The sequence below is a fragment of the Protobothrops mucrosquamatus genome, unplaced genomic scaffold, assembly GCF_001527695.2.
Source record: "Protobothrops mucrosquamatus isolate PMUCROS unplaced genomic scaffold, P.Mucros_1.0 scaffold_210, whole genome shotgun sequence".
NCBI classification, from domain to species: Eukaryota; Metazoa; Chordata; class Lepidosauria; order Squamata; family Viperidae; genus Protobothrops; species Protobothrops mucrosquamatus.
Window position 1 is genome coordinate 417904 of NW_015386286.1, and position 25011 is coordinate 442914.

At 36.4% G+C, this 25011-nt stretch overlaps 1 protein-coding gene across 2 annotated transcripts in view; it reads left to right on the forward strand.

The window, feature by feature from the left end:
• Nucleotides 1-25011, forward strand: part of FAM83B (family with sequence similarity 83 member B) — a 42513-nt gene that overhangs the window by 3363 nt on the left and 14139 nt on the right. The window contains exons 1-2 of one of the 2 annotated variants that reach the window (XM_015826603.1): nucleotides 6077-6101; nucleotides 9524-10028. In XM_015826603.1, the coding sequence (XP_015682089.1) occupies nucleotides 9585-10028 (444 nt within the window). In that variant the 5' untranslated portion in view covers nucleotides 6077-6101; nucleotides 9524-9584. Of the gene's footprint in view, nucleotides 1-6076; nucleotides 6102-9523; nucleotides 10029-25011 lie in introns of those variants that run through there. The other variant, XM_015826597.1, reaches the window with a different exon arrangement.

A 25011-nucleotide genomic window follows, 5' to 3' on the forward strand; every position in this document is an offset into this window, starting at 1 on the left:
TGCTGCACATCTCACTATCAAGTGATTTTATGTCCTTGGTGAGCTAGTATTATATAAATATATATAAAGTTATGGGGAATTATAGTATTTCTTACTGTAAATTAGTGATTCTATCACTGATAAATATTATTGCTGACTTCACACATAAATTCTAAAATAGGTTACTTTTAAAACACTTTTAATTTAACAAACCATAGTAGCTTGATTACCCTATGTTAAGGCAGAATAGGTTGGTTCAAAATTGAGGCTAAACTAAATTAATTTATACAGTGTCTTAGTGTTGTATTAGAAAAAAGACCCTTAACTGGATTCGGTAGCAGCTGGAACTCTCAGTGATCTTCATGGAGAGCCCAACATGCAACATGTTACACTAATAATATATTGATATTCTGAGATATAACAGTATAGAGGTTTTCTTTTCAAGTAATTCTCAAAAACTACACTCCAAAGTATTGTTACATGAAAGCAATGTGATGTGCACTATCACACACTTTTTAAAATTCAATTTCAGTTTATTCACTTGTAATAATATTTGAATGATAAGCAGAAAATCTTAAAATCATAATATGAGAGCCATTACAGATTATCTTTAAGTAACTTTTCTATATATGAATTAAGGTTTAGGTTAAAGGAAATCTTGAAAGCCCTTGTTGAGATTCATTGGAATCTCTTTTACCAAATCTACCACTTACTCCTGTATGTAAACAGGTAGTCCTTGCTTAAGGACCAGTTGCTTAGCGACTGTTTGAAGTTACAATAGACACCCCTGAAAGGTACTTACGACCTGGATCCAGAGTTCTGATGGCAGTACACACACCCCTGTGGTTGTATTACTGCATTTCTACAGCCATTTGCAGCATTCTGCATATGATGCAATTTACAACTTTTTTTGCCAGAAACAGGCCTTTCCAGCAGTTTCCAACAAAAAATGCCCATAGAAATACACTGACTCTCTTAATGACCACCACATTTGTTTAACAACGATCGCAAAAAAAGTTGGTAAAATTGGGTCAGTCGTATGAGTGCCACATCTTTTGACTGGCATGAATTACAATGGAAATTCCATGCTCCATTACAGTCATTAGTTGAGGACTACCTGTACTTAAAGGTCTTGAAGTGACTAATAACTAATTCTAGTGATTAGTCTAATTGGATTTTAATTGCCTTGAATCATAATGACAGTGATATCTGTTACCTGCCTTAAGCATGCTAAAGATATAAATTTAAAATAATAAAGTATATATTATCATCGTGCTTAAATGCCACAGTTATAAAAACAACACCTAGTAGTAATTAGGTCTGTTCATTAGTTTAGGTTCAATTCCAAAAAGGTAATCGAGAGTATGGGAATGAGAACACAGCAACTGTTTGCTTAAATCTTTTTCTCAAAACTTTTTCTCTTTTCTTAGGATTACTTCTCTTTTCTTATGATTAGGCAGCTGCCAAGTAATCCAGGAAAAATATGCCTTTGCTTTAAAAAGCTGTGAACTGTTCATACCCTTGCACGGTATTAAGCACTTGTTTGGGATCAAATCTGAAGCATTTCAGAACTTTATTATTGATCATTTTGCTCTAGAAAAAAATATTGAGTTTTTATATCTGCCCATCTCACATGCATGTGACTAGGGGGTATGTGGACAATTAAAACAAAACTAAACAGTATAACTTATACATTACAACTGAAAAAGAAAAACTGTAATAACAAAAGACAAGGAAGAATGCAATCAAACTTATCCTAGCTATTTAATGGGCTCCATGCTTCCATGGGATCCCCAGACATCATGACAAAGCCAAATTTTGCGGGTCTTTGGCAAGGCTAACAGGGCTGAGGCCATCTTCACCTGGGAGGGGGGGATGATGTTCCAAAAGAGTGCAGTAAAAGAAAAGATTCTCTTCCTGATCCTGCCAAATGAAATTCCGTGGCTTATGGGACCCTCAACATGTCCTGCCTGCTAGACCTGACAGGATGGTTCAATATAATTGGGGTGAGGTGGTCCCTCAAATAATCTGATTCCATCCATGTAGGTCTTTAAACGTCAAATACAGTACCTTGTTTTGGAGTCGAAATAACTGGTAACCATTGTAGCTGACAGAACAGATAATGGCCCATTAAATAGCTGGTATAAGTTTGATTGCATTCTTCCCTGTCTTACTATTATAGTTTTTTTTCTGTTTTAATGTATAAGCTATACTGTTTATTTTAATTATCCATGCTGCCCATAGTTGCATGCATGTGAGATGGGCAGATATAAAAACTCAGTTAATAATCCTTGGGGCACAAATAACTGCCTTCTGAACCACCATGTTTTGTACCAGCTGAATCTTCTGAATATCTTCAAGAGTAGCCACATGTAGAGTGCATTGTAGTAGTCCATTTGGTAGGTGACTAGGGCATGAGTGACTGAGAGTAGAGCCTCCAGGTCCAGAAAGAGATATATTGGTGTACAGCATAAAGCTGTACAAAGGCTCTACTGGCCACAACAGAAGACTCCCGGAGTTTGCACCATGTCTGTTTGGGGCAGTGCAACTCCATCCAGGATCAAAGATGGTAAACCTCTTATACAGAAGGCTCAAAACCCAAAGCTACTCAGTCTTGCCAGGGTTCAGCTGAAACCTGTTGTTCCCTATCCAGACATCCTCAGCCTCCAGGCACCAAGAAAGGACAACGGTCACTATACCTTATAGCTCAGTGTTGTTCAGTAGATAAGAAGGCAATTAGGTTCCACCTAGCAAGTAGAATTGGTGCCAAGCAGACAATAAATCCAGAAACTTTCAATAAGCCTTTTTTTACTGAAGAAAAGTTATGAAACTATGTGAAATAATTCTAGCACCTATACAAAGCAAACATTTCTGTTCCCCTTTCTTGCTTCCATCTAATGGGCTATCTGTTTCCCCTTTTTGGGGTCATGTTTCTTTCTGCCACTTCTTTTTGCACTAGTTACATTTAGTTTCAAATTCTTCCTCACTGTCAGGTAGTCCTTGAATTACAAGAGTTCATTTAGTGACTGTTTAAAGTTACAGCGGCACTCAAAAAAGTGATTTATGACCGTTTTTCACACTTATAACCATTATAGCATTCTCCTGGACAATTGTTCAATTGTCGTAAATCGAGGACTATCTATACTGTGTTAATTGACATTTCAGTATTCCTGTTGGCTATCATATCATTTGAAATTAATTTAATTTGGATCTACCCATAATGGTAAATCATATCTTCTAGCTTGACAGACACAAGAACCCATGGTTAGCTGAAAAGTGAATATTTTTAGGATTTGTAGGGAGACAGTAGGAGAGCAGATTTTAAACTCATTACCTTGATTGGGTTTTATACTTTGAAATAACTTAATTTTAAAGTATATTAAACATGGGTGTGCTAGAACAAGATTGTTAAAGAAATCAAAATTATATTTGCTAAAAAAAATGAGATTTTAAGTTAAGGGTAGTAGATGTTGACTGCAAAAATATGCATAAACCTTGGATAGTGGCAAAATATTAGGGTTTTCCATGTATAATTGCTGACATCTTGATTTTGAAGTCCAGATTTGAAAGCCTAATTTAAGATTCGAATATCGACTGATTTGTAACCAATTTATCAAACTATTCATAGTTTACTTGAAATTAAACTTTTGAGGATTTTTGAAAAGGACAATTCTGTTACGGAATGAGAAAAAATTTCATTCAACATACTGTATAAAAGAAGGTAATCAAGCATTAAAGAAAATCAGTTAAAGCCAATTTTATTGTTCAAACCTCTAATGCAGCTTATGAAAGAAGGTACATAGTACTAGTATGTAAGAAACAATTGGTCCAATCTCTTTTTAAGAGGTCATTGCTGAATACAGTGCAATGGGACAATATCCGCCTAGTCTCTAACCTTCGTTTTTTAGGGAAAATTGTTGAGAAAAAAATTGGTTGCAGCTTTAAGGAACTTTGGAGGAAATCAGGACCCCAGGTTTCAGACCAGGATGTAGCACTGAAACTGCATTAGTTGCCCTTTTTGATGCTGTATAGTAGATACAGGAGTGGAGGAAGTACATATTATTTGGCCTTCAGTTGCTCAGTTGCCTCTGTACCGTCAACCAAGGTATTTCTCTGGACTAGCTCAAGGGATTGGAAGTGGAAAGCCCAGTGCTGCAATGGTTCCTCTTTCTACTGGGTCACTTTCTGTCAGTGTTTTTTGGCACTAGGTTCCTGCTTTGCCAAATGTGTCCCATTCTTACCACTTTTGTTTAATGAAGCTCTTGGGTGAGTAATTTGTCAGCAGTGGGTTAAATACCATCACTATGGAATGTATACAGTTTTACATCTCTGCTCCTGATGCTATCTTGGTTCTTTCCCATTGTCTAAACGGGAGTCTGGATGACAAAGAACAGATGTTGACTTAACTCTAGTAAGACCAAGTGGCTATGGGTTTTTGATACCCCCCAAGGATATGGATCAGGGGATTCTCCCCATGTGATTATAGGTGGGGCTGCCCTTGCCTACTTGGAGCTGCTGTACCATTTGGAGGTCCTTCTGGATTCGTGGCTACTGCTTGACATTTATAGGCAGATGAATCTTTGCACAAATCCATCTTGGGACACTTTACTCGTGGTCAATCATTCCATAGTCCTCTCCCAGTTGGTGTTTTGCAGCTACCTTTTAAAATCATCCAGAAGATGTAGTTGGTCTAAATGCATTGGTGCAGGTAGTAATGGGGGCATGTATTGGCTTCTGGGTACAATTCACAGTGTTGGTTATCACCTACAAAGCCCTACATGACATAGAGATAGGTTGTTTATAGGACTGCCTCTCTCTGGTTAGCGCTGCTCATCCCACAAAGTTGCATGTGGTGAGGGAAGTCTCCTCGTTAAAGTTGTGTCATATAATGGTTCCTTAGAGAAATGCCTTCTCGTGCCTGCCCTGTAGAACAATTTCCCCACCACCACATCACAATAATATAAAATAACAATATCAATAATGTGGAAACAGTTAGAATGTAGAAACTGAGGGACAAAGGGTAAGAACTGTTAATTGTGTATACAAGTAAAAACATGAATTAAAAGATTTAGCACAAACTATCTGAAATCTGTTAATTCATGTTTTTACTTGTATACCTTTAATACTTTTGTCATTCAACATTTAAATTTTGGAGAATCTGTTAAAAGATAAATATGCAGCTCTGTCAGTAACTACGGTATTTACACACATTTAATAAGATTTTTTTTATTTCTTATTGACTTTTCTAACTGGGAATATAGTTTATCAAAGCTATCAAATATTCACTGCCTCCATTTTATAATATTTTGTGCTAGTTTGAAATAACAGGATGACAGGTATTGCTTTCAGTTGTAGAGATGCAATAGTATATACTTGTCATGCTGCTGTTGGTTTTGACAAGGATAAATAGAACATTCCATCATTTATGGAATTCAAATTCAAAGTTAGTGAAGTTACTATAATAAAAAATTAGGTCTGCAAATAGACAACTGTGTTTGATAAATCTGTTTTAAATTTCAGTTCAACAAGCACTATCTTTTGGAAACTTTGCACTTAAGATTATTTTCCTACATGGAAACATATAGTGACAATAGCAGTTTCCAATACCCAGCAAACCAGCTTGTGCATGCAGAAGCTCCATATTTATTACTATCTCTTCCTTGATCTAGCACAGTGGTTCTCAACCTTTTTAATGCCGCGACCCCCAACCGGTCGTAAGTCAAGGACTAAACCGGTTGTTAAGTCGAGGACTAAACCGGTCGTAAGTCGAGGACTACCCAACCGGTCGTAAGTCGAGGACTTTCCCTGCCTGGAAGCGCCGCGCATGCGTGGTTCCGCCCCTGCGCCGGCCGAGGCGTAGCTGGCAAGCGGCAGAGACGGAGCAGGCCGACCACCAGCTGGCCCAGCTCAAGGGAGGTAAGGCACCTGCCAGAAAAGGGGAAAAAATGGTGGACAGCCTTGCTTGGCGACCCCCGTGAAATGGTCGATCGACCCCAAATGGGGTCGCGACCCATAGGTTGAGAACCGCTGATCTAGCACCATCCAGATGTCAAATATTACCATAATCCCTTGCTTTTGGATGAACTGATTGGACTGAGGCCAGTTGAAATTTGAAATACCTGGTGAGGTTACTTATTCTTTGACTAAATACTTTTAGGGTTTTTTTTAATGGCAAAACTGTTTTTCGGTCATAGAACTCTTTCATAACGAATACATTTTGATTAAAAATAAACCTATAGATTTTAAAGGGGTGTTGCTTCCAAGGATCTAAACCTATTAACAGCTTACTGATTTAATGTCTCTTCCAATGTGAGGGAGAGGAGTAATTCCTAAGGGTTGGTCTTTTAATTGGTCATGGAAGTGATATATACTGCTCAAAAAAATAAAGGGAACATTTTACCATGGAACTGAAGGGGTTTGCGTTCCCTTTATTTTTGTGAGCAGTATAGGTTGATCGGGTATGCAAACAGAAAATGGATTAAATCAGCTAATAAAATGAGCACTCAGATTCTGTATACTGGAGATAGGTTGCATGGCTTTTTAAAGCCCAGTTTTCTCCCAGTTTGGGACTACAATATCTATGAAGAGCATGCTAGCTGAGGAATTTGGGATCTGTGAATTGAAGTCCAAAGACATTTGGAGGGTGCAGGTTTGAACATACTGATATAATATTTATAATATTTCCATATAAAAGGTTTGAGAAAGAAAAGAGTTTGAAGAGAGAAAGGCATAGGTGGAATTTCACATATACATTTCAATAGACGTAATGTCAAGAAGCTACCAGGTTAAACTTTTGCAACCAGTTACAACACCTAGCAGAACCTGTCTGGACTTGGAAGCTAAGCCAGATCAGGCTTGTTTAACACTTGGATGAGGGAACAACATAGAAATTCCAAGATGGGTTTGGAAGCTAAGCCAAATCAGGCCTGTCTAATACTTGTGTGAGGGAACCACAAAAAATTCAGGACTATTAGGCTATTAAGTTGAAAAAGCATTCTTGAAGAAGGCAGGCCCAGACCACTTCTCAGGACACAATCACCAAGAGTCAAGCTCAAACTGACTGTTTTTATGATACAGACACATTCTTTCATAATCACAGGATTTTTTGGCAGTGTTAAAGTACTGCTGCAGTTACAGACATCAGGTAACATTTCTATAATTGCAACTCATCTATCTATATATAAATAAAAATGTAAATGTTCGTTTGTTCAAAATCTTAAATCTCCGAAAGTTCTTCACCAATTGCTTTGAAATTTTGACACAACATTGCATTCGAATACACGCGTGTTTTTATATACCTACTATTATATAGATGTCACACCTGTGACAGGTAAAAACATGCTTTTTTGAAAAACAGCGCCATCTGTTGGACGTAAAAGCAACACACGCTAACCAGACTGAGCCACAGCAATGCGTGGCCGGGTACAGCTAGTATATTTATAAATGTGATTCTCCTTCATCGATTACTGCCTTGTCGTGGCGAAGGGGCTTGCGTAACTCAATGAAGCTATGAGCTATGCCGTGCAGGGCCACCCAAGATGGACAGGTCATAGCAGAGAGTTCTGACAAAATGTGATCCACTGGAGAAGGAAATGGCAAACCACTCCAGTATCTTTGCCATGAAAACCCCATGGGCAGTACCAAAAGGCAAAAAGATATGACGTTGGAAGATGAGCCCCTCAGGTCAGAAGGTGTCCAATATGCTTTTCCAGTTGCAATGTATGGATGTGAAAGTTGGACCATGAGAAAGGCTGAGCAACAAAGAATTGAAGCCTTTGAACTATGGTGCTGGAGAAGACTCCTGCGAGTCCCTTGGACTGCAAGGGAAGAGATCAACCCCGACTGCTCGTTAGAAGGCCAGATCCTGAAGTTGAAACTCAAATACTTTGGCCATCTAATGAGAAGGAAGGACTCACTGGAGAAGGGCCTAATGCTGGGAAAGATTGAGGGCAATAGAAGAAGGGGACAACAGAGAATGAGGTGGCTGGATGGAGTCACTGAAGCAGTAGGCATGAGCTTAAATGGACTCCAGAAGATGGTAGAGGACAGGAAGACCTGAAGGAACGTTGTCCATGGGGTTGCGATGGGTCGGACACGACTTCGCAATTAACAACAACAACAACAACAACAATGTGATTCTATAACAAAGAACAGCCCACAAGGGTCATGATACCAATGTAGGATACCTTTATTAGGAAAAGTAAATTCTCAGGATATGTCAGATCCTTCAAAATTGTCTGAACTTCAGTAACGATCCCTTTTAAAACAGGATTTGACTTTGGATTGTCTCACTGAAACAAAGGGCTATCTAAATAAGGAAGCTTGAGATTTTTCTGTTCTATTAATGGCCAATCAATTAAGCTCTACCAACATGTAGGTCTGTTTTTGAAATGGAAGATATGACTCAAGGTTACTCAGAAGTATTTAGCGTAGATTATTCGGTAATCATTGAGTCTGCATCCTTATTTAAAGTTGACCTGACTCAGAGCTCATCTGCTGTCTAATAACAGTGCTACTACTATTGGCTACTGGTTGGAATCAGACATAGTGCAAAGCCATAGCTAGCATAATTATTATTTGTTAAACAACAATTGTTTGGGTCTATATACTTAGGTAAGCCATAGTTCATTTAATATAAATTATTAGGTGCTTAGTCAAAGCTAAACAAATCTTTTTATGGCCTATAAATTTAGAAACCTGCTGTATTGAGATATGAGAATGACCTTGGGAGACAGGAGGAAAAGCTGCAGCCAAACATGCAAAAGATATCTCAGCCCACAGAAGGAACGTGGACGTGGGGAACATCAGAGGGACCCTCCTTAGTTTTCTGAAAAGTATAAGTTAGTGAGGAGATAAATGCTTTCAAGCTTGCAAAATTCTGTTACTAAAAATCTGTACTAAATTTAGTGATAGTACTCGTGAATTGTGCTTGTCTAGTCTATCTCAAAGAGTTGACACCTGCTTTTTGTAGCCATTGCTAGCCTTTCTGCTCCTTCAGCTTAATCTAAGAGACTGGTACCTAGGGTGAGAGCCACTTGGACTGGATAGCTAGAAATAAATACATAAGATTTCTGAATCACCATTGAGAGATTGTATACTTTGTCTGGCATGACAACCAGTTTGGTCTAGTGATTAAAGCACTTAGGTGTATTAGGTATTTGCTGCCCTGAGTTATGTACAAGAATAATACAGGAAAGTAAGTAAGTAAAAAAATAAGTAAGTAAGTAAAAAAATAGATATTTAGATTGCTGAGTTTACTATACCAAATGCATATGTTAAAAAATATTGAAAAATGCAAATAGGCTGTTGCATAATATATGATTGGTCATTGTACTGAAAACATTTTGTCTGCATTAGTGTTTGCCAAGCTAATTTAATTTCTAATCACTTTAAAATATGCTTAATAAAATATCTTCTTATTTGTTAAAAATAGTGATAAATCCCAACCCACATGAAATATACATTCTAGTTTGAATAATATTGAACTTGCTTTGCATTTGCTTACACAAATTTTAACCGTTCTGAATTCCTCTTTTTCTTTTAGATATATTCCATAGTGTATGCATGGAGGTTTAAGAAGTCTTTGATCCAAAATAACTCTGAAAATGGAAACCTCATCTTTGCTGTCATCTTTACATGATGAATGCAGATCCGACAACTACCTTGAGCCACACTACAAGGAATGTTACAGACTTGCCATTGATGTGTTAATTGAAAGTGGTTCAGAGGCTTACCAGGAATTTCTTGCTAAGGAAAGATGTTCCGAGTTCCTGGCAGAAAATGAGATTAATTATATATTAAACACTGTTCAGAAAATCCCCCCAAACACAGTTTATGCTATTGACAACAGTGTAGATGATGCCTCTTCCTCAGGAACATACTGGCCTATGGAATCAGATGTGGAAGCACCTAATCTTGACTTGGGCTGGCCTTACGTAATGCCTGGAATTTCTGGTGGTACAAATATTGAGCTTCTTTTCCACCCACCACGAATACAACCCTTTACAATAAAAGAAACCATTAGAAAGATGATCAAAGAAGCAAGAAAGGTAAATTATTTCTTCTTTCTATTAAAAAATGAAATATATATTGATCATGACTTTGATTTTGATTCAAACCAGTATCTATTATTCAACCAACGTTTATGAAAATTGAAAATGATTTTTTGTAGTCTACTCAGTTGCCTCATATTCTTTCAAACAACTTACAAATGTCTCCAAAATGCTGAGAATATAAATATATTTCTTGGAAAGGTAAAGTTAAAGAAGCAGCTGGAAAAATAGAAATAAAAGGAAAAATATTCTGAGTCAAACCCACATATTTTTTTTTAAAAAGTAACTGTAGAAATGGGAATGTGGTTGAAATAAGGGAGAAAGAGCTAACCTTTGTTTCATTATGTGGCTAATTATAGCTATTGGTATAAACTAGATAAAGTCCACAGTACGGAGAAATAGCTAGAGCTTGACAACAGACCTAATAAATCAAATTGTTTTTATTCTCTGACTCTAGCTCAGAGACAATATAGTTGACATGTTGACCTAATAGGAAGGGATAAATAACAAGAAGGTCACCCAGATGAGTTTATCAAAGCATTCCAACAGCATGCTGTAATTCAGATCTTGCTACCATTTTTTGGTCTTGCATTTGCAGTGTAGTAGGCCAAGGGTATATAAAAAATGATTCTACTTTGCTCAGGGCTGCCAACAAGTTGCCACTACATTGCTGGGTGTCCAATGTACACTGTATTGTTTATATGCCCAATAAAATTATGTTATATCTTTGAAGTGATTCAGTTTCTTTAGGTGAGCCAGGTTTTAGCCACAACTGTTACTTCCCCCATTTGCCCTACATGTAATATTTTAGAAATTGGGGTACATGCCTTTCTTCTACATTGTTTTATACATATGTATTTACTTTAATTTACCTGCCAAAATATCCCCATTTGTTTCAATGAAGGAAATTGAATTTACAGGGATTTATTTGCGTATGATACATAGATTTTTCATGGAAAATAAATGGAACTTTTACGAGCACTTTTTTCTCACTTGGAACTCTTAGTTAAATCATTAATATTATTTAGTGCCATATAATTTAAAAGAACAGTTGTATCGGTGCAATTATTTTTAATAATTGGGAGGGAAGTGGGATATGGTATGGAAAATTATTTAAAACTTTTAATAAAATAATAATAATAATAATTGTTAGTAAAGGACAGATGTGGCACAGCTCAAAAGTTTGCTCAGTATATTCCAGACATTACAACACAGAGTGGTAGAAATAACTCGATATGGCATTATCGTTGATAAATTGAGCTAATTTGAAATTTTATTTATCAGGTTTCAGACATTTGTGTGAGTGTGATATTTACAAGACTCAACCAATTATCATATATTCTGATTTACAGCTCTTTGGAGTTCCAAGTTAGTGAATGCTGTATAAATAAAATCTGTACTTTTTCAGATCTTTTATTGTCATGAGAGTTTATAAATGAGTGAAATTTCATTGGTGTAACCAAGTTAATAGAATTAGGACAATGCTGTACAATTGTTAATCTCGTTCAATAATTTTACTCTATATTCTTCATTCTGACTTTCTTCCAGAATTTAGAGGACTTAATAATTGTCTGACATTTATAATTAACAATTATAAAGTTAACACTGTATATGTACATTATTTATTTTATTTAAAACATTTAAAACTTCCTCATAGGATAGGGTTATTATTTGTAATGAAGGACGTAGTAGAAATCTGAATTTTAGGAGATATGTGTTCCATTGAGTAGTTGTGTTGAAAATACATTTAAGGAGAATTTGAAAACATTTCACTATTTGTATGCTATCTGTTGCTATGACAGTATTGACATACTGATTCTAAAATAAGTGGAAAATATTTGACATAAAACAAGAACAATATAGTCAAAAAGATTACATAAGTGGAGTTTTATCCAGTAATGCTTCCTGATAAAAAGCATAATTGTCAATGATACAAAGTTCTCTTTTCCTTCTAGCCTACCATGAAATTTGTTTTGGAAAATTGCAGATCCTTCTGAATTAGTTTTAGGTTTAGGGATACAATAGAAAAAGGAGTAAATATTTTTTTTGTTGGCATAAGTGGTAATTCGTTCTTACAAAGTTGAATGTAATAAAAATAAGTTATTATGAACAAGCATGTTAAAAATATTGGGGAAAAAAACATTACATTTAGAACAGCTTTATCCTCAACAGATGGCTTGGTACATATTTGATTATCCATAGCAATTTTTGTAACCAATAGTGCAGTACATAATGGCTTGAAATTTCAGAACTAAAGTCAAATGGCCTGTAGACTGATTTAGCCCTCAGTTGAACACGCTGTGACTTCTCATGGTTGGATTAAAAATACAGGGACTGCCATTTGTTTTTATTCTAATTGAAGATTGATAATGATAATAGAGTAGCAAGAAAAGGTTTATCGGTGGTGGGAAAAGGCTGCTTCATTTTTCTAACAGCAAATTCGTAATTGATCTCATTTTCCCAAGTTACATGTAAATAGGATGGGAATGGTGAAATTCACCTTACCATGATTTGATCTAGGCAATTTTAATTCTGACAGAAGTTTTGTGCTTTTTAATCTGAAGGGCTACTTATGTGGTAGTATATGAGGCCGCACACGCACACACAGACAGGCACACATGCATTTAGGAAAGGATGGCCTCATATACTATCACATAAGTAGCCCTTCAGACTAAAAAGCACTGTCTGTCTATCTATCTTATCTATCAAAATATCAAAATATTTATAAAGGAAGAATTGCTTGTGAGTTACCATGTATGTAAAGAGAAAAATATAGTGCTGCTTATAGGTAATATTTGTATTGATTATAAAGTCTATTTTTCAGCCTTTGTCTTGGAGGTCTGTCTGCCCACGTGAAAGTGATAAAGCAGGTGTCATCATCACACATTCCTCATATGTTATCTTTGAAATCCAAAATAATATAAGAATATTATTATGAAATCTTAAGCTTCTTGTATTTAAATAGATATAACTGATGAAACAGTATCTGAAACAATTTGTTTCAGATGCATTGTTCGTGATGAAAGTACATGGTACTAAAATTGCTTCACTGTTCCCTTTAACTGGACCTTCAATTACTTCATAGGCAAGTAATAATATTGGTATCAGCTCTGTGGAAAGCTGTTTCTGGTGATTTTTGTCTTCTGCACTTCAGGCTGCAGTTAGAAAAGCAGGCTGGACTAAGTCTTTTTTTTTCTTCCCAACTAATTGGTAATCCCATTAATTGCAAATAAGAATTAGATTTTTATCACCAAGGATATAAAGTAAGCTGATTCCATTGCAAGCAAGCATGCAAGCAAGCAACTAAAATAAAATAAAATAAAATAAAATAAAATAAAATAAAATAAAATAAAATAATAAAATAAAATAAAATAAAATAAAATAATAAAATAAAATAAAATAAAATAAAATAAAATAAAATAAAATAAATAACATATCTGTGCTTTTGGAGTCCAAACTTCTCTGGCATGAAAATATAGTGTTGATATGGACAGAAATGCCTCTTGTTCATTTAGTGTTAAACTAATGCCCCTCCACCCAGTCATTTCAAATAAAATTCAGAAGCAATGAAAATTGGATATGTTATTGATTTGATTTTTTTAGCAGATTTTTAATTTGTATTTTCTGCCTTGTTTATTTGAAGATTTCTGTTTTCTACCAATGGCTCCTGTATCCCAGTGTATTGCTAAAGACTTCTTCCTTGATTCTGTCAGGGGCCTTTTCATATCTGACTTCTTGCATTTTAAGACATGCTTTTAATCTAAAAAGTAGAAAATGAATTACAAAGTGTCAGCCCATACGCTTTTTAGAAAATAAAAATATAACGTGGTTGTAACCCAGTCCTTTTATAAAGGGTGTTGTCTTGCCTAGAAAAAGAAAAAAGGCAAGCAAGAGAAATAGGGAGCATTCTGCAAGATAACATTCTGTAAATTGGTGTTTAATAATAAGCATTTCCATCTAATAGTCATCTTGTGAATGGTACGTTTTATTCTGGGAGAAATTCATTGAAATAACTAACCATTCTGACTATAGTAACAAGTTAGCAGTAAAAAAAAATCTCTTGAGAATTGTAAATGTCTTTATTATACTTATTTGCCAGCTCTTACACATTTATTGTTATAAAAGTAGTCCTAATCCATTTGTTTACTAACCGTTTGAAGTTACAACAGCACTGATAAAAGTGGTTTTTGCATTTATGACTATTGCAGCATTCCACTGTCATGTGATTAAAATTCTGGTGCTTGGCAACCAACATTTATTTATGATGATTTCAGAGTCCCAGGATCATGTGATTGTCATTTGTTACCTTCCCAGCAGGCTTCCAATAAGCAAAGTCAAGGGGGAAGCCAGCTATGCTTTAGGACTGCGTGATTAACTTAACAATTTCAGTGACTCATTTAACAACTGTGGCAAAAAGGTCATAAAATCAGGCATGACTCACTTAACAACCACTTTGCTTAGCAGTGGTAATTCTGGTCCCAATTGTGATTGTAAACCAAGGACTATCTGTATGCCAAAAAAGTATGATTCCTACTTTGGAATCTTAGCTTTTGTATACTGATTGCTAATTGCAGCCTCAGCCATTTCAGTTCTCTAGAAGGTGAGAATGAAATCTCAGTTGCAGAGAAATCATACAAAGAGAGTTTATGCTATGTGGAAATTAAAGCTACAAGTTACTGAACTTAAAAAGTTTGGAACAAGTATTCTAACATTTAATTACAGGCATCACCGGTCCTGGATGATTTCAAACAGTAGCTGCATTTTCAGCAAATGCAATTTTATACTTCTGTTTTTCTAAGCCAGCTTCTACCATTTTGTGAGTTATGTTCACAAAATGGTAGAACACAAAATGTTTTTCGTTTTGAGTATTCAATCTCCTCTTCCTTCTGGCTATATGAGGTATTTTATATTCATATTTATTAAAGAAAGGAAACTAGCTATATTCATATTTATTAAAGAAGTGAAACCCTTTGTAGTAGCTTCTTAAGTTTGGTAACAGGTCATTATTGAAAGGGTATTTGAGAAATGTATTCTGTATTTTCTTAAAACCAGTCAGGTACAAGATAAAAAGTTGTTGGATGTCTGCCAATTCAGTAATTATTTTGTATATTTAGAACAGACCTAAACAATTGTTTAAATCTCTAATCATCATCATCATCATCCCAGATCCTTGGGAAGGACATGATAGGCGGACAAAAATGCCCAAGCCAGTCTAAACATCTGGCTGACTGTGAAAAACCATAATAATAATGGGTGTGGGGCTTGTGCGCTCTGAGGAAGATGAGAGCTATGCCAGAGATTCAGCCATACTGGACAGATCTCAACAGAGGAGCCAGATGAAGAGTGTGTCTCCCACAAAAAATATGGTGAGATGTAAATTACAGAAATATATTTGGTCATTGCCCAGGTCAACAAATCTACTAAGGACCACGCTAAGTGTTGGAATTCTTGGACATCTGGTGTGAAATGGGACTGTTGGCTGAGCAGCCAGGGCCAGCAGCTACAGAACTACGGGAAGGAAAGGTGTACATCCATTGCATATTAGCTGTCAACGCTGCAAATACTGTATATTCTTGCTTTGACATTGTGCAGAACTGTCTGGTATATATATAGTTAAACCAGCAACTAGGAAAGAGGGAGGAGCATAAGGATAACCCGGGAGAAAGAAACCGGAAGTAAATCACATCTTCCAAGTTGATTGGAAGATGTGAACCATGACCCTACAATAAGGGAGTGGAAAATGTTTGGAATGTTATGCGTAACGGAAGAGAAGCAGTTCTAAGCATTCCACCATGCCGTGCTGACGTACTGTAATCTTAATAAATGCTTTTAGGAGAAAAAATGCCTGAAAGTCCTTTTAAGTGTTTCGTTACTCAGACACATGACATTAGCAGTGTTGCAGATAGAAAACAAAGATATAATGATCTGTTATTAAAGATCAAGCCCAACAAGAAGAGGATATTTGATAACTGTGGCAAAAAAAGGCAAAGGTAGTACTAATAGTGATAGGTACCTTGGGTGCAATCCCAGAACAACAGGAGCACCACTTACACTTAATTGGCATTGACCATCAAACATCCACACCTTATCCAAATCCTTGGGAAGAGCTCGATAGGTGGGCAGAAATGCCAAATTGAGTTTGAACATCTGACTGACTGCAGCAAACTCCCCGAATAGACCCACTGACCCTTGGGGGTCAATGTTGACCACTATGAGAACCTTGCTCTAAACATGTTTTCCTTATTTTAAATAACCCGGAACATGATTATGGACCAGTACTTCTGATACTATGTAATATGACACTCTTCCCTTTGCTAGAATTTTAGCTTATTCATGCTTATATGCTTTTCTAATATTTCATAGTTCACTCCATCATCAGGTGATGTAAGTCAGAAAACCTGGAAAAATAAAATTGGCAGTGAAATGGAATCACTGCCAACTTTACTTTTCCAGAAGTTCACAAATGAGATATTTACATCCCATATTTGTATAAAACAGGCAAGTAAATTAGCTCTGTGGTTACAGGGATTAAGATATTTGCTATTGAACTGAACAATTATATGACAAAATCTCTTAGGTACTAATTAGAAGGAAACTAAATTTAATCCAGGTTCAGCAGTGTTTGCTTTTGGCCATCACCTGACTGGTTAAAGATTTGTAACCACTGGCACAACTGATGCCCATTCTACATGTGACATTAAATTTGTGTTTACATTTAACACACATGCCTTTTTTTGAAATGCAGTGTATAATTGAGAGTTTTTACTTCTATAGTTGCAATTCTGACAGTTCTAAAAAAAGTCATTGTTCTTTGTATTAGACAGGAGTGACCAACCTGGAGTCACAGATTAAAGACAATCCCCAACATCTTGAAATCATACAGTGAAATTTGGCTAAATTCGGTGGTGATTTTTAGTAGAAAAATATTGTAATAAGGCAGGAAAGGAAATATAAGACCCCATAATAAAATGTTCCATTCCCACTCTTAAAATTTTCAAAAGCACAAAAGAGCTGATTGGGAGAATTAATGCGAATGCTAATGTAATGCTGTATTAGGAAAAATTGTCATAGAGTTGCTAGGATGCTATATATTTTTATTTGAAGCAGTGCATGATATATTCAAAGATATATTAAATGTTTTAATTAAACTGGTCACATGTCATGGTTCCCATGAAGTACATCTGTCACTAGGCTCACAGCTTAGAGACATCTATGCTTCAGTTTAATGTTGAATAATATCTTGGTCTTGTTTTTAGAGTGTTTAGATTTGAGAAATTTTTTAATGGATCTTCACCATGGATCTTCTATGTTTTGGTAGTCTGTGGCTACATGTGGATTTTTAAGCATGGAAGCACTGACACACAATACCAGTCCTGGGACACAAGCAAACAAAATATTTATAATTGCAACAAAATCCCATTTTTAAAAGAAAGATGTGTCAGTGAAGCTAGAAATACATTTCTTTAAGCCTATCATTTCTTGCCATGAAGACACAAGTCTATTTTTACCAGTTCTAAATACATTATTCTAAAATTATTGGGTTCTGAGAATAATTCCTCTAAATGTATTTCTTCCAAATAGGAATAACACATCCAAATAATTTTCTCTCAGACCCACAAAGCTCTTTTCTCAAACTACATACTATTTTCTTCCCAATGCCTTCTAAAGTGATTTCCCACTCATTTCTCCCCTGTGATGAAATAATTAGCTCCCTTCCTCTCTTTCTATTTCTGAATTTCCTAACCCTTTCCTTCTCTTTCTTCCTTCTTCTTACTTCTTTAAGTCAAGAGATTTCTACATACTTTTTTTTTAATCTCCAGTTGAATGAGTTTCTCAAAGTGAAGGATGTGTGTGTGTGTGTGTGTGTGTGTGTGTATGAGGGAGGGTTGTGCCTATGAATGGATTGTCAAATTTGGGGTATTTTTATGATATGTCTAGTGTTTTATAAAGCATAATGATGTTCTTAAGGGTTCCTTTGAAAGTAAATTAATTTTGTCTACAGTTTTGGAAAGTTCACCTTGCAATAAATTTCAAAGCCTACAGATGGAACAATGAAATGCAGCCTAAAGTGAAAAAGAGATTTTTAATTAACCTTTGAGAGATACTGATTATGAAATTGAAATTGCTGGAGTCCTTGGGAAGAAAGTCAGTGATGATTTAAATGAATTCAGAAATGAACTCATTCTTTTTATTTGTTAATTCTGGAACCTCAAATCTTTTGTTTTATATATGGAATAATTCTATATAACATTTAATGGTGCCTTGGAATTTTAAATCACAGTTTTCTTTTTTAAAGATAACTTGGGCCTCTGACACTGAATGCATTCTGAAAGCTGCACAGGTAATCCTCGAGTTATGACAGTTCACTTAGCGACCATTTGAAGTTACAACATAACCCCCCCAAGTACTTACGACACAGTCCTAAAGTTACAAATGTTGCAGCACCATGGCAGTCATTCACCCTTACGAACGACCGCAGAGGCACTGCAACATTCATCCTGCCTATTTCTACCCCACCCCTGGCCGGGTCTCCACTGGACCTGTACATATTCACTTTGCAAAGATCTAGCGAGCCTTCGGTTTCTTGGCCAGCTTCAATGCTTCAGGCCTTTGGTGCATCTGCAGAGAATGGAGGCCTAAAGTACTGCAAGATCGCACGAGATCTCACGCTACTGATCTCGTGTGATGTCATGGTACCTTAGACCTCGTTCTCTGCATACAGATGCCTGGATGAGATCTGCGGCAAAAAGCTTGGCAAACAGAGAGAAGGCCTGAAGCACCAAAGCCTTCCCTTCATTTGCAAAGCCTTTTGCCATCTTTGCAAAAAGACTTTGCCGCTGAGAATGGAGGCTGGGAGGTGTGCATGGGTCCCTCCAGGCCTCTGTTTATGGTGGTAAAGGCCGGCCTTTGCAGCCCCGGGCTCCGTTCTCAGTGACAAAGGCTGGCCTTTGCCACCAAAAACGGTGGCCCTGAGGGACACGTACGCCCTTTCTGCCCTCTGTTCTCAGCAACAAAGGCTTTTTGCAAAGACGACCGGAGCCTATAGGGGACGCAATCTCCCATCCCTGCAGGCCTCGGCAATCCTGTGGCAGAGAGGCTGGAGAAGAGACAGCTCCCTTGATCATCAAGATCTTCATAAAGTAAGTGACCCAGTCAGGTAGGATGGGTGGGAGCGAGAAGCATGAAATAGTGTTCAGGGGAGGCCTTGGGTGGTCAGAAGCACTAGTGCCCCCCCATGGCCTTCCCCACCCTGAGATACCTCGTGTACTTAATGGCCAGCACATTTGATTTTCGGATGCGTGGGCAAAAGCAGGGAGTGAGCACATTCAAGTTATGTGATTCACTCCTACAAATCCTCAGGTTATGAATGTAATTGGCAGGCTCCATTACATTTGTGATTCGAGGATTACCTGTATAAAGACATGTATCAATGCTGAGTTATACTTCTAAGTTGCAGAATTCAATTTTCTCTTAGTGGTGTTCTTTTTTACTTTTGATAAACACTGTAGCTTACCTTTACTATAATCCCTTTTTCTTTATATACATAATATTATGTCTTGTAAATGAAGTGAATGATATTTATGCACATTGCATGTGTTCATTTTCAGAAGACGTAGGATTTCCTCTTTTCTTTTTTTGTGGGTCGATTTTATGGGCCAGTTAAGTTCCCGTAGAGAGTGAATAAGGAGAAACTGGAAATGAGTCAGCATTTCTCCCCAAAACTATTTGCTCTAAGAGTTATGACACATCTTGTTTAACAATACAAAATACTTTGCTTAGGGAATATTATATCTCCTTCTCCACTCAGGTAGAGAACATGTTGCTCAGGATAAGAGATTTTGAAAGCAGGAGTGTTTGCAACAACCTCATTGTCTTCCAATATAAACTATATGGTGAGACAGAATGGCAGTAGATGGTCTTGCATCTCTGTGCCATATTATGGGATTCTCCAGTCTAACATTGTTCCTAGATGATCAGGTGGCAGTGGTGGCCAAGAATTCCATTGCTGATTTTCAGCTTCTGTGCCAATTCTCTGACTTTCTAGGAAAGTGGATCATCTGTCAGGATGAAGTAGAAATCATACCAAGGTTATTGTAATACAATATGTTCTTGCTTTGCTCTTCAAACAGTTTGCAAACTGCAAACAGATTAGCTTTTTATTTGTTTTCAGGCTTCAACAGCTTGGCATCTAAAAAGCCACTTCCTACTCTATGAAAATACCACAGCTCCAGAAATTCATCTGAAGATGTAGTGCTTTCTGCTTCCTAGAGGAAAAGGGAGAAGGTGTTTTGAGTTGCAGCAACCTGAAGAATTGAAGAATTCTCCCCAGTTGGGTTGATGCATTTGTTACATAGGGTTTTTTGTAATAAACCTATACTTTTATCAGAGCTTTCAGTGCTCAATGCTAATTATTGTTTTAATAGAGATCCATGCCTAATGCATTTATTCTAGCTTATCCTCAGCTTTTTTAAATAGTTGGAACCCGAATACCAGAAAGTAAGGCAATGAAAATTGTGTGAAAATGAAATAATGGTAAAATATTTGTGATAGTCGGTCAATAACAAAATTTTTTAATATTGATGCCATGTAGATTTAAGAGGCATTTGTTTTACAGTGATGTGATTCTTTCTAGTTTAAATATGCTGAGGCTCAAGATTCTTATACAGTACTAATACTTTTTAAAAGTAAAGCATACTTTTACATTTTCCGAGCAATCCTAGACCTCCTTTTTAACTTTTAAATATCATTCTCACTTAGGCTAAATAAAACAATTATATTTAGTAATTTAAGTAGGAATAACATACATACGTTTGTGTCTCTGTGTGTGGAGTCACATCATGGTATAAATGACAAATCTGGAACTGATAGCACTAAGCCAAGGCCAGAGAAGTATACTTTCCTTCACTTCTTCATTGATAAGAGAATCAAGATAGATACACATGCAGAAAATTTATGTATTTATTTATTAATAATTAAATTATTAAATTTATATGCTGCCCAACGCTATCCACAATGAAATGAGGATTCTGATCAGTTGGCTTGGCCAATTACATACTTTGGAGAATCATAAAGGTAATATGGTTCCACATCACCACTGTCCATCTACTTTTCAAACCATGTGTAAAGGAAAATGGACTACAAATTTATAGAAGATACTAGCTGTACCCGGCCACGCGTTGCTGTGGCTCAGTCTGGTAAAAGCGTGTGTTGCTTTTACGTCCAACAGATGGCGCTGTTTTTCAAAAACATGTTATTACCTGTCACAGGTGTGACATCTATATAATATAGGTATATAAAAACACGCGCGTATTCGAATGCAACGTTGTGTCAAAATTTCAAAGCAATCGGTGAAGAACGTTCGGAGATTTAAGATTTTGAACAAACGAACATTTACATTTTTATTTATATAGATTATTCTATAATGTCTTATAGACAAGGTGAAGTGAAATGCAACATCTTTAGTTGGCTTTAACCATTTTATTTTCAAAGCAAGAGGTGTTAGCCTTCTCTTCAGTACTTTTCTGCAGATAAAGTGCAGCTTAATCTTTACTTGAAGGAGAAATATCTTCAATTTTTGATATTTAGCATAGGATGCTGAAATTTCTTACAAAGAATTACAGCCAAGATGTCATACAGCACATTCACTTTTAGTTTTTTTTTTTCTTCCTCCATTTTTTCATTGAGGAACTTTTACTATGGGATTCCTAATGAAACACAGTGGAGTCGCTGATAGGATAGGATAGGATAGGATAGGACAGTAACAACCAAACAAATGTTCCACAATGCATTTACAAGTTAATCCTCATACTGAAAAGCCAGATGCTGTTTTTGTTCCTGCATAATTTCAAGTATTATCTTGTTTCTCATGGATAGTTAAAAGTACAAAGTTAGCAGCTTAACAGTTTGACTCATAGCTGATATTGAGTGATCAGCGAATACTGATTCAATCCCTGTGAATTACTTGGGTTTGTCTTATTAGCACTCTAATTTTCTTATTGCTCATCTTTTGTGTGAGTGTATGTGCCTTGGAGTCAATCTTGACTCCTGGCAACTGTCTGGACAAGCCGCTGTAATTTTCTTGACTTAGAGAGTGCGACTGACTGGCCCAAAATTACCCCGATGGCTTCATGCATAAGATAGAATTAGAACGTAAGGTGTCCTGGTTTCTAGCCTAGCATCTTTAACCACTACACCAAACTGGCTTTCTGACTTGATACAAAGCACACAACTTCCCAAGGACATCTATTGCTAGCACATAATGGAGCAAATAAAAAAAAAACTACCATATTTGAAAGCTTCTTGATTAATGTGCTGTTTGATGATTATGCTGATCGTGTGGTAAAAAAATGCATCTTTCCTAGATCCCTCATTTATAATATTCTTTTTCAAGTTTCTTTGAAGCTTTAAAATGCATTCTATGATAATTGCATTAATGCACTATAGAATATTCACTTATAAATGTTGTCAAATTTTTGAATAAAACAGATTTCTTACATACATCTGAGTAGAACTCTACACACCAGAATATTATTCTGCCACCATATTTTAAAAACGTAACTCGATAATTCTATTTCCATTACCTTTTTTCTGACAAATTGTACAGTTGTTTGTGCTAATAGAAAATTTACACTTGAAGAACCTTCACAAAATATATGATTTGGAGCCTGCTATTTTGATTCAAATTTAAATCTGTGAAAGCAGCAGATTCATTTCCCATCAACTTTTTAAATGTATTTTCTATTCAAATAATTTCCTTTTTGGGTTCCATTTCTTTTTCTGGATTCCATTAATTATCATCTGCATGCAATGCTATTTATTAATCAACTTATTAAAGATATCTGATCTAATCACAGATAACTGATATACCTCCCAACATTTGGATTAAAATAACAACAGCAACAAAATAGAATAGTAACTCCTGACCTATGTATATTCTTAGTTGTTTATTTATTCATTCATTTATTTAACTTATATGCTGCCCATCTTGCCAAAGGCAATTCTGTGCAGCTTGCAGTCACTCAGTATAAAAACATTAAAACAATAGAAACATTAAAATTAAATTAAAAATTGGTCAAAATGGAGAGGAAGGGAGCAAAATGCGGATGGGGAGAGAGGGGTGTGAATCTCACCTTGAGGGCACAGTGTTTTTCTATTGAAAATACAGAATAAAAATCAAACCACCGAAACTAGCATAGGGGTCTCCAAAGATGCTGGCTGGGGAATTCTGGGAGTTGAAGTCTACCAAGTCTTAAAGTTGCCAAGTATGGAAACCCCTGAACTGGCAAAATATATAATTCTGTTGATGCTTTCTTTAATCACAGATTATTTAACACTTATCACAATTTATTTCTAATCTTTCTCTGATTCTTATGTCTAGTTTGTGAGGCCACATTTTTTGAGATGTTGAACTAATATCTACTCAAAGTATCATTTTAAATGTGCTTAGCATTTTAGAAGAATGGGAGTTGCTTTGTTTAAAAAAAAAACAAACTAATATTCCCTGTACCGTGTTTCCCCAAAAATAAGCCCGGGCTTTATATTTATTTTTGGTCCAAAAGACCCATTAGGGCTTATTTTCGGAGGATGTCTTATTTATTTCACCAAAAGGCCCAGCCAGGCTGGCGCCCCTTCCCACCAGGCAACTCAGGTTTCCCTTGGTGGGGGAGAAAGGCTTTGGAAACTGCCTTTTCATTCACATGCATCATCATCAATATTGTAATCCGTCTCTTTGTTTTTCAAAAAAAAAATGATTTGTATTTACCATGATTAGCCTCCTTGATCGCCAATGTGAAGTTGAACATGCCTGCAAAGCAGTGGTGCGCCCCGAGCGAGGAAGCAGCGTAAGCTTTGAGGGTGCAAGTGTCTGTATTTCCGTGGCTCATGTGCAGAATTCACACCGTGCCTTCCCATTGGCGATCAAGGAGGCTAATGTGGTAACAACAACAACAATAATAATGATAATAATAATGATAATAATAATAATAATAATAATAATAATAATAATGATAATAATAATAATAATAAAGTTGGAAGGGACTTTGGAGGTCATCTAGTCCAACCCCCTGCTCAGGCAGGAGACCCTATACCATTTTGGACAATTGGCTGTCCAGTGTCTTCTTAAAAACTTCCAGTGTTGGCGCATTCACTGCTTCTGGAGGCAGGTTGTTCCACTGGTTAATTGTTCTCACTGTCAGGCAGTTTCTCCTTAGTTCTAGGTTGCTTCTCTCCTTGCTTAGTTTCCACCCGTTGCTTCTTGTCCTGCCTTCAGGCGCTTTGGAGAATAGCTTGACTCCCTCTTCTTTGTGGCAGCCCCTAAGATATTGGAACACTGCTATCATGTCCCCCCTCGTCCTTCTCTTCGTTAAAGTAGACACACCCAATTCCAGCAACCGTTCCTTTATGGAATTTATAATAACTTTCTAAAATCATTATTAATTAGCTTTTTGCGGTTCATATCATTTTTTGTAAAGTTCTTAAGCTTTAGTTAAATGTTTCTTTCATTAATGACTGAAGGCAGAATCACCCAGATTTTTCAGACTTTCAAGTCTCTAATAGCTGAAAAATAGTTAACAAGCAATTTCTGAATGTGATTAGAAAAGTATGCAAACTTGGTGCCCTTTTAAAAGAGCAAGTTTAATATGGTTTGAGCAAGATGACTATTCCCTACTCTGAACCCACCAGAGACTGCTATCTTGCAGTCTCCTCACAAGGAAGAACTGTCCAGAACGCTTGTGGCCAATCGCCCATCATCGCTTTGTCTGGAGAATTTTGAAAAATCGTTCTGCTCTCCAGCTCTTTATTCTTTACCATGGTCACTGACTCTGCTTTTCGTGGAGATGTCTTCAGTCCACTATTTCTTCCTCCAGAAGTCAGTCTCTAGAATTGTATACTGTAATTAATTGTCACTTAGTTTTGAGTTCTTTTTCAGCTTCCAGGTTCCTTAGGTCTATCATTCCATAGCATTCTATGATTCCATAAT